The sequence below is a fragment of the Quercus robur genome, chromosome 2 (assembly GCF_932294415.1).
Source record: "Quercus robur chromosome 2, dhQueRobu3.1, whole genome shotgun sequence".
NCBI classification, from domain to species: Eukaryota; Viridiplantae; Streptophyta; class Magnoliopsida; order Fagales; family Fagaceae; genus Quercus; species Quercus robur.
The window spans coordinates 11,031,342-11,042,513 of NC_065535.1; the positions used below are offsets into that span (position 1 = coordinate 11,031,342).

The following is an 11,172-nucleotide window of genomic DNA, read 5'->3' on the forward strand; positions in this document are numbered from 1 at the left end:
GAATATTCTAAAATAATTATTTTCATTCCTTTCCATTCTATTCCATTCCCTCCTCCCAAAATGAAATAGAAGAGTTTTGCATTTTTAGGATGTCCTCTTTCGGTCACATTATTAATTATTGTATTAACATTTTAATTGTTAGGCCTATTTGAAATTAATTAGAACTACTGTTTCCATAAAAAAAATATAAATAAATAAAATAAATAATATCACGTTTGTAAGTCTCTTTTTTTTATTTTTTAAAAATAAGTTCTATTAGTACTAAAGATTCTTGGAATTCCAAGAAGAAGAGTTTTGTATTTTTATGATTTCCTCTATGATCAAATTATTATTGTATTAACATTTAATTGTTAGAGTTATTTGAAACCAATTAGAACTGTTGTTACCATATATAAAATAAAATAAAACCTCACGCTACACCTATTATTTGGTTTTTTTTTTTTTTAATAGGTTCAATATAAGAGTTCTTTTTTTCTAATCTTTTACTTAAAACAAAAACAAAAATGTAGGAGTTCTTCTTTGTTAAACTTGGGGACCTTTTTTAATTTGGTTTATTATTTGGTTTTTTTTAATAGGTTTATGATAACAAAAATGCTTGGATGAATTTCAAAGTATCTCTAAAAAAAAAGAAATAAAAACTGCAGATTAATCAGGACTCTAATTCATTCATATCTCAAATTCAAAAAATCAAGACTCTAATTCATTCTTATCTCTAATTCATTGTTATCATAAAGTAAGTGTATCTCTAAAAAAAACATACCGCTTCCTGTAATTTTTTTTTTTTTTTTTTTTTTTTGGGTATTAACTTTAACGTAAACAAAAAATAAATAAAAATAAAAATATATAATAACAATCTAGCTTAATAACGTTAACACTTTTTTTTGGGATAAAGTGTATATATATATATATATATATAACTAATATGTAATTAACCTAAACTTCTTGATTAGGTAACTTCAAGGAGTTTAGAGTATTTGATTTTTATTTGAACTCCTTTTCTAGGTGGAGTATGTATATATATACACCGTTAGTTGGTGTAGTTTTTCATTCTCCAACTTATTGTACAATTTTTTTATTTAGGCTTCCATTTTTCTACCTACAGTCATGTAGGTATGTATTTTTTACTCTAATTTTTTATTATAATCAATTAAATACGTTTTATGTATTTGTTGCCTTTTGTTTAAGCTAATTTCCTTATGTTTGTCTTTTTTTGAGGGGGTAATTTCCTTATGTTTGATCTAATTCATATGTTAATGGTTTGATCCAATTTAATTATTTTGTTGTCCAATATATATGTAAGTTGTCGTAGCAAATTCCAATCATAGACTATTAAATTTACATACAATTTTGCAATCTATATGGTACTTAGTTTTTTTTAACTCTGTTTAATTTTCTTCTTGATTTTTTTTTTTTTTTTTGCAAGTTTGTCAAAAAAGATTTCAAGCATCCTAAGAAAGGTTTGTAATCTAGACGTAGAACTTTGCAATTTTTTTTTTTTTTTAAATTAGAACAAAGGTTCTATTCCTCGAATAGTTTTATATTTAAAAAGTGGCCAATTTTATGTTATTTTGTCTAAAGATTTTAATCATTAATATTATTATTAACAATACTGCAAATCACTTATATTGTAGATTCATTAGATATAAAATTCATATGCCAATAGTTTGATACATGTAACTATAAATGATATTATAGCACAATTGATATGTTAGAAGATAATTACTTATTTGGTTATAATAATTATTTATATTATACAAGTTTTAACATAAAAGTTGCACGGGCTTCAACTAGTTTTTATAATATGGTTCATGAAGGTTTAACTCTATGTGTAACTGCGTGAGTCCCAAACTCACTTTAAAAAGAAAATATGGGTATCGAAAATGTGGCCATTTCCATTCTCCCGGGCCCAGCAAGTATAAATCCAAACACCATCAGAATAATTCCCAGATTCATAAGATCTTTTAAGCTTGATTGAGAAGCTCGGAAAACGATTTTTTAGCAAACAATAGCCACCACCACCACCAGCACTGCACCACATACACGGTAGTTGCAGTATTTTTCTTAAGTAGGTCACGCACGTGCCACATAATTTTGCATCAATTAACTCAACTCAAAATCAAAAACTATCCCAAACCCACGTGGGAAATCCAAAACCACATCCAAACATCCCTCACATTCTCTCTCCATATCATCCACATCTTCTTTCCCTACTCTGAAATCCCACCACATTTTCCAATCCTTCACAACAGTGAAACTGGAAACACTGAAAACATTTTCACATTTTTAATTTTCCCTCAAACAAAACAAAACAAAACACATATCAATATGCTTCTCTACTCTCCACTCTAAAACCAAACACAAAACACAAAAAAAAAAACACACACACACACCAATGGCTCTCCCTCAGCTCATTCCCTCACACAAACCCACTTTAAACCCTAACAACAAAAACAGCAACATTCTCTCTCCCTTAAACCCCTTACAATTCCTCTCTCCCAAACCCAGTTCCCTCCACACTTTCCGCCGCGGAAAACCCACTTCCCTCCGCTGCTCCGCCTCCTCCTTCTCCGAAAAGCACCACACGAACCCGCCGAAGTCCAACGACGTCGTCGAGCTCCCACTCTTCCCTCTCCCCTTAGTCCTCTTCCCCGGCGCTATCCTCCCCTTACAGATCTTCGAGTTCCGCTACCGCATCATGATGCACACTCTCCTCCAGACCGATCTCCGCTTCGGCGTCATTTTCTCCGACGCCGTCACCGGCGCCGCCGAAGTCGGCTGCGTCGGCGAGGTAGTCAAACACGAGCGACTCGTCGACGACCGGTTCTTCCTAATCTGCAAAGGCCAAGAACGGTTCCGAGTCACCAACTTGGTCCGCACCAAACCCTATCTCGTCGCCGAGGTGACGTGGCTGGAGGACCGGCCGTCCGGCGACGGAGAGGAGGATTTGGAGTCGCTAGCGAGCGAGGTCGAGACGTATATGAAGGACGTGATTCGGCTTTCGAACCGGCTCGGCGGGAAGCCGGAGAAGGAGGTCCAGGACTTGAGGAGGAACCTATTTCCGACGCCGTTTTCGTTCTTTGTGGGTAGTACTTTTGAAGGCGCGCCGAGAGAGCAGCAAGCTTTGCTTGAGCTCGAAGACACGGCGGCGAGGCTTAAGAGAGAGAAAGAGACTTTGAGGAACACGCTCAATTATTTGACGGCTGCTTCGGCTGTTAAGGATGTGTTTCCGTCCTCGTAAAACGAACGAAAGAAGAGGATTGCGGTAACTTTTATATTTTTGGGCTCTTTTTTACAAGTTGTAAATTTTGATGATGTATAATTGGAATCGTTTTAGTTTTATTAGTTGTTATATATACACTTGGAAAAGTTGGAAAATTATGTAATAGTAAGAGAATTTTTGAATGGTGTATGGGTTTTTAATGATAGCATGATAACTTAGGTGTAAAACCAGTTTGTTAAGCTTATATGGGAGTTTTCTAAGCAAAGTTTGGCATCTAGTTTGTGAAATTTGCTTGAGATTGAACTATAATGGATCTGTAACGTTGTAGAGAAACATGAGTGTAGTTAAGGACTAGGTGATAGTATATCTTACAGACTGTGTGTTCAAGGAAGGCTAATTTGGAGTGGTATTCAATTTTTTTATATATTGGCAATGTGACATGGCCTTCATGAGTTCATGACCTATTATTTTGAGAGACGGAATAAATCTCTTACATGAAATGAAAGAATGAAAAATGTGTTTTATGTATTCATTAGAATGGTATTTTTTTTTTTTTACAAAAAAGGAAAGAAGAACAAATTATTAAGTGCTTTGTTTGCGTACTGATGGTTATAAACAATATTGGTGATCAAGAGAAGAGAAAATGCATTGCTAGTTGCCAATAAACCTAAACTTTTATTGATACCAGTTGGAGTAGGACCCCTAGCTACTCTATTGGATTAGTGTTGTTTGTGATTTAGATCTTTTGACTACAAGATGATACACACATAGAGAGACAGAATAATTGGGTTTCTACTTTTAACATGGTTGGGACCTTGTTAGATGGCTTACCATTATTAAATTGAGTACTACTTTCAGCATGACTTAGACTTAGTTGTGTTTAACCAAGTGGACTTTATTTTAGCTTAATGTCTATAGGCTTAGAAACAGCATGATTTCCTTTTCTTCATATAATAATACTAGATAACTTTTAGGGTGCTTTATCATGTGTTAATAGTTTTTTTTTTTTTTTTTGGCTAATTAAATTGGTGGGGTGGGTTTCCAACCCCAGACTCTAGGAACCATAATCTGTAGAGGCTGTTAGTAACATACCACTGGGTAATCATTCAAACCCCAACCCTATCATGTGTTATGGTGAAAGACCAAGTGATTGAATTGAGCTAACTAGGAAATTGATTGGTAGTGGTGGGAAAAACTACTTTTGATTGGGGGACAAACCTTCATTTTTAGATCCATCTTTGACTCTTTTCTCCATCCGTCTTTATTTCATATAACTGATAACCATGATTCTGAAGGAAACTTGGTATAAGTTTTGATTCAGTAGCATTTAGTGTGCAGAACATGATTTAAAGCCAGTAGCTAGATTGGGTTGAAGGTTGGATGAGAAGGATGATATATGTTCCTTCCAACAGCTCAGATTGGAGAATCTTGATGATTAGCTGGTTTTTGGGCAATCAAAATGTCCCCAAGTTTATTTTTTGAAGGTTCCCTACAGTGTGTTGTCCATAGAAAGGATTATGACAATGACGAGAATTTCATCTTTTTCATTGTTTACATTTGGTTAGTTATTCCTTGAAGCTGCTAATTATCATAAATTTGATTTTAATAGTTCCTTGCATGGGTTTGATTGCGTTTTTCCTGGAATTTGGTAATTCATTTGTATGCTGTGCCTATGCTTGATGGTGAAAATCCACTGTTAATGCTAGCATTGAGCAGGTCCTAGAAACAAAACTAGAATAAGCATTGCCCTCATGAGCATCTGTAGATGCAACATAAAATTTAAACATCTCTTCTTATTAGTCTCTTCTTTCTTTTTGAGAATACACTTATGAAAGCAAACTAGAATAAGCTTCACTCTTTATCTCGAAGCAAAGCAGAAAGCTTCACAATTCGACCATCTGGTAGAAAGTATTGATAACTCAATATGGTCCAGACTCCAGAGTATTCATACCACTTTTGTGGCTTGAGAAACCCAACGATTCCCTGTAAATAGTAGCAAGGCATGCTTCACTCCCATCTTGAGTTGGCTAAACCAAGATTTCCAGCCTATGTGTGATTTATTCTGAAGGTGCCTATGGTGCAATGCAAAGGCTGATTATCACTCCTGCTAATATTTTATGAGCAATTGCATGAAAGTGTGTTGTTCACTTTTCCTAAAGACTTGGCAACAGGTCCATTACTATTTGTTGCTTCAAAACTAGAAATGTGTAGACAAAATTACTATTAGTCTATTACTATGTTTTAGGTACCAATCAAAGTAATTGTTCCTAAACGTCTCTCGTGAATGTCTTGCCTTAACGTGTGTATATATATATATATATATATATATATATATATTCCATCTTTAAAGTCCAAGCGGTCTTTTGCAACGTTTTGCTTCTGAACTCGAGCATTGAAATTCAGGTGTGCTATATCCTTTGGGAAATTGAAAATGAGGTTGATATGAGTCGGTTTTGATAAACTGTATATCTTATCCTAATCCACAACTCTGCGTACTTTTCAATAGAACTAGAACAAATGTTACAAGACACTATTTTTTTGTCCACATCTAAATCTCTTACGACGAAGCTTCAATCATTATTAATTCATCCATAAAGGGAATGACACGTCAAACAAGCAAGTTTTTGGAAATAATCAATCAGTCAATTTTAATAACTGAAAACAATAGGCTTCGTGTGCATATTGTGTGCATTTGGATTAGGACTAAAAATTAAAATTATTTTACTATTTAACTTATTTTTATTACTATTCATGAGTTCCACTACACTTTTTGACACTATTCATAAACTTCACTGTACTATTTCAACTAACTTTTATTTTTTATCTATAGTACTTTTAGGAATAATTTTTCACTTTCAGCAAAATAATCAATCAGTCAATTTCAATAATAAAAAACAATAGGTTTCGTGTGCGTTTGGGTTAGGACTAAAAATTAAAATTATTTCACTATTTAGCTTATTTTTGCTACTATTCATGAGTCTCATTACATTTTTTGACATTATTCATGGGCCCACTGTACTATTTCAACTAATTTTTACCTTTATCTATAGTACTTTCAGCAATAATTTTTCAATTTCAGTAAAATAAGCGGTATCCAAACACACGGTTCCTGAGTTTTGCTTTTGCGTTTTGCTTTTTTTTTTTTTTTTTTTTTTTTTACATGCGTTTCAGGGGACAGGAGTACTGTTTGGCCATTTTTTTTTTACATTTCTGTCAATCAGTGGGCCCGTGTACTGTTCATGGACCCACAAATTTCATTTTTTATCAATTTTTTCATTAAAAATGGGTCCCACAGCACTATTCACACATTTAAAAATTATTTTGCTACAGTGTTTTCAGTTTTCAGTTTCAGCAAAATAAGTTCTATCCAAATACACCCCTAGTATCATGTTTACACAAGACCATATCTTTCCAAGATAAGCTAAAGAATTTTCATCCTGCGTGGGGAAATGCACAACTCATGCAACAGTTTGGCAAAAAAATTACTCACTGGTACATACTGAAGAAGTTTTTCAGGACCCAATCCTCAAAAGGAACTCCAACCACCCGACTTCGCCGAAGACCGTCTGCTCTCAACAGCTTCCATTCTTGTAACATTCCCAGCTCGCTGCAAGCATTTGATGGTTTTTATTAGTCCAGAATATGGAAAAGCAATAAACTATAAGATTTATTAAATTGGAAAAATCTTAAACTCTGTATCGAGTACAAAAAACCTGTTTGTAAAACAGTCATCAAAAGCCTTAAAGGCTAGTTTGCATTTTAAGACAATACAGCACGCGCATTTCACATGCCGTTTATCCAAGCAATACCAAGCTAAAGGTTGAGAAATTCTTTTGTCGTTTAAAGGGAGTTGAGACAAACCTTGAGGCATTGACTCCTCTTTGTATCACAAACGGGATAATCATGGGGGCAACAGTGAGTGTGGTCCTTGCAACAAACAGCTGAATTAAGCTCGCAACATTTCCAGGAAATGCAGATTCCAAGAAGGTGCCTTGCACAACAGCAGGTTTCACTTTCTCCACAGAAAGTGAAAATGTCACATTTGGTGGGACCTGGGGAAGGTGGAGGAGGAGGATTTGGGCTCGTTTTGGTTGGATATGAAGCTAGCATGTTGATGCCACATAGCCCTTGTGAATTCTCACTGTTCCTCAGCATGTGAATATAGCCATTCATTCCCCAACGTGTTCCCCATGAGTTTTTCACAATCCAATAGTCTACTCCATTTTCTGAACCATACCCTACAATCAATACAGCATGATCCAAAGAAGTTGAACATGGGCCAGTGAAAATCCCCTATCACACAAATAAAATAGGAAAAAAAAAACTTATTATAACAGTAATTAAGAATTCTAATGTCTTTGAGATTAAGGATTAGGACCAACCTTTGAGTACATCTGAAATTCTCTCTCACTGCCACATATACCTACACTCACAGGTTGTGTTGCCACAGCTTGTAGTAACAGTTTCTCATTAGTTGATGGCACATCAGTGTAACCATCAATTGTCACAACACGCCTTTTTAACTGCAGTGTAGTAAGAAAGAAAATGTCATCAATGGAAATGCTAACTTGAATTACAGAGCTAAAATAATATGAATGAAGCAACACAGAAACAGAGAGAAAAAACAGACAAAACTCATAAGTATTAAACGTGAATCAAAGAAAAAATAACAATTACCTTGTCCTTTTTGCAGGACCTTTCCCGACCTTGATAGGGATAATCATCCTCAGTATCAAGGCCATGGTTATCAATGACAAATTGATATGCATAGTCCATGAGCCCACCTTCACAGCCACTATTATAAGATTTGTCACAATCAACTAACTCCTGTTCTGAGAGGCTTTCAAGAGATCCGGTGACAATCTTATTAATACCTTCAATAGCTCCAGTAGCTGAGAATGACCAGCAAGCACCTATACAACAAAACAACTAAATTTATATCTAAATCACATCAAAACGTATGCAACACATGTTTTAACAATATGAAAATGAAATTACTTTCATTATAACTACAAACTTAAACGTTATGAAGTAATTACTACTGAAACTTAAGGATCTTACATTAACCTCTTTCTCTCTCTCTCTCTCACTCGTGCTGAATTGGTGACAAGAACATTTGAATCCTTTCCATAATGTAAAGGAATGACGTTTGTTAGAACAATGACAGATCTCTTAATGTTATGAAATCTGTTGTGAACTGGCCAGTTAAGCTAAACTGATTATTGGCACAGTTGATGAAGCAGACAAGAAGAAAGCAAGAAAACCATAAAATAATACTTGTTAACCAGATTTCTAAATCAATACATAGAATTTATCAAGTTAGAGGAATGTTCAATACCAAAAGTATTGCCCATAAAGCTAATTTGGTGCATCAGATCATTGTCTTAGAATACAAGGTTGTATGATGCGCATATAATCTCCCAAAGCCTGGTGAAAACATTGATTATGCATGCACACATACGCACACACACATAAAGATGATGAAGAGGAGTGGTAGCCCTTCCAGCAAAAGATTTTGAAGGTCCTTTTATTTTTTATCTTTTTCTTAAAATTAAAGAAGCTTCAAGATATATATTTAAACTGGTCATGGTGGATTTACACATCATGCTGTAGCTTGTTAGAATGGTATCATCACCCGATTATGACTAATATCATTAGTACAAAAGTGGTCTAGCAAGCTTGAAATTAAAACATGGAGAATTCTAGGGTAAAAAAGCTTTAAAATAGTTCCCAATATTGTTTTAAAACCAAAATTCGGTATCATTTCAATTAGGTCTCTAGAATCTGCATCTAGTTGATTCCATTGAAACATCCATCTTTATGAGGATCAATCAAAAGGATTGCACTCAAAAGGCAGAAATAGGTTTTTCTTAATTGTGAAGCATGGCACCCTCCTTCAAGCACCAGAAAATCTCCCTATCATGAGGGATGGCAGATGCAACAGAGATCAATTCAGGTCAGAGTTCCGATAATATAATACCACAACCATTATGCACATAGCACACAAACAGAAGGAGGATGAGAGAGTAGAAGTTAAGGTCATCATTGGAACCCCTATGACCCTATTCAGAGAGATATTTTTGCACATATAAAACTCAATCTAGTTGTATTGGGGCTCTTGGCACCTGTACATTTGCCAGCAACCTTTTCTTTCAACTTTTTAGTTTATTGGCTTATGTAAAGCTTTCCTCACATTTTCTAGCTACAACTATCATTTAACCAACTTTCAGCAAATAAGCAAATCAGCAAACTAGCAAAGTGCTCATCCATAAGGCATTCGGGTTTCTTTCTGTGTTAATGTTGTCTGAAGTGAACACCACAATTTACTTGTGATCCAATTCAAACTCAGACAACCCACATCTCAAAAAAGCATAATTCATCAAAAAAAGCATGAAGCCTTCAAGTTAAAATGCTTTCTAACATAGAGATCAAAACTAACAATAACAACTAAAACCCACCAAAATTCTTAAATTCAATGATCTTTATTATAACTTATAAGTCATAAAGAACTTGTATATCAGAACAAGAGCTCTCATACCACAACTCCCTTGATCTTTGACCTGGGTCACAGCTCCTTCCTTCCTCCAATCCATCTCTGAAGGAATATCACGAACAAAACCCGGGTCCTGAACCTTCCCATGATTGAGTTTCATGGAAGAAGCAGGAGAGAATCCCAAGCGAGAGGCCTTGAACTCGTGGTGGGTGAGATCAGCAAAGGCATTGAGAGACAGTGCATAAGAAGAATTGCCCATATCATTGTGCTGCTTAACAAAGTCAAAGTTGTCCTCAAAGACCCTGAACCTGAACAGCTTTTCAGCTTCTGAAGAGTAAGTTTTGCCATGTTGTTTGCACCAGGCGTCGAAAAGCTCAGAGGTGGTGTGTGAAGGAGAAGAGAAAGTGAGGTGTTGGAAAAGAAGAAAAGTGATGAGAAAGGAAGAAGAAAGGAGGTTCATTTTTGTTAGAGAGGGGAGAGGGTGATTTGGGGTTTTTAGGAATGTTTGTTTGTTTGGAAATTGATTGAGGTGTGCCTACTGCCTAGAAATGTGGGCAGCCAAAGAGGCTGTGAAACTTGGCCTTTCTTATAGGGAAGTGTCTTAAGAAATTTTTGAGGTACTTGACTAATTATAAATATCAAATTCATAGGTGCATTGTAAGTAGGGAGAATGTGATTGTTTTTTATTTATTATTTTTTTTGGCTTTTGTTATCAAATGCGGACACTGGGTAAGGTGGTAATACTTTATTAAGCAATATTTTTGTACATTTTTTTAAAAATAAAGTCAATCACTCACTCTCTCTCTCTCTCTCTCTTTCGCGACCCAAAAAGAGGGGTTTTGCATTCCATGGAATTCCACATCGCCTAGGGAAGCACATGAGAATGTGTTTATAAGGAATGACCTCCCTTCAATGTATAGAGGCCTTTTCCCCAGCGCAACCTGGGGAAGAACAAAACCATAAGGGATATGGGCCCCAAAGTGGACAATATCTACACAGTTGGGACGGGGTCGTTACAAATAGTATTAGAGCCATGCTCTAGCCGAAAGTGTGGGCCCCACACGCGAGGACGCGTGTGTCGGTAAGGGGGGTGGATTGTAGTGACCCAAAAAGTTGAGACGGAATCGTTACACTACAACTTATAATTGAACATGTTTCAGGCTATAACAAAGATGATTGATTTTATAACATAAAATATATAAGAAATTTGTTTTTTCCCCACTTTTCCGTGATTATAAATAATCACAATTCTTTTTACTCACAACAACCAAATATAACGAATGATATGTTAAGACTTAAGGTACATCTTTATAATTTTCTTCATGTAGGGGGGATGTATTAAGAATAAGAAGCCAGCCAACCAATCAGCCAATGAGCGATCAAGTTGATTCAAATTCAGATGACAAAGATTCTAATTTGAGTAACAAATCCATTTGCTACTACTTTATTTGACTTTTTG

General features: G+C 35.3%; 2 protein-coding genes across 2 annotated transcripts; one reads left to right on the forward strand and one right to left on the reverse strand.

The window, feature by feature from the left end:
* Positions 1-2,192: 2,192 nt before the first annotated feature.
* Positions 2,193-3,402, forward strand: LOC126712330 (uncharacterized). Its single transcript, XM_050411626.1, has one exon. It carries the CDS (start codon positions 2,393-2,395, stop codon positions 3,236-3,238), a length of 846 nt encoding a protein of 281 aa, XP_050267583.1. The 5' UTR covers positions 2,193-2,392; the 3' UTR covers positions 3,239-3,402.
* Positions 3,403-6,520: 3,118 nt separating this feature from the next.
* On the reverse strand, positions 6,521-10,306 carry LOC126712329 (zingipain-2). The gene is made up of 5 exons (XM_050411625.1): positions 9,759-10,306; positions 7,898-8,133; positions 7,603-7,743; positions 7,082-7,513; positions 6,521-6,827 (listed from the first exon to the last, which is right to left on the reverse strand). Exons 1-5 carry the CDS (start codon positions 10,171-10,173, stop codon positions 6,747-6,749), a joined length of 1,305 nt encoding a protein of 434 aa, XP_050267582.1. The 5' UTR covers positions 10,174-10,306; the 3' UTR covers positions 6,521-6,746.
* Positions 10,307-11,172: the final 866 nt, after the last annotated feature.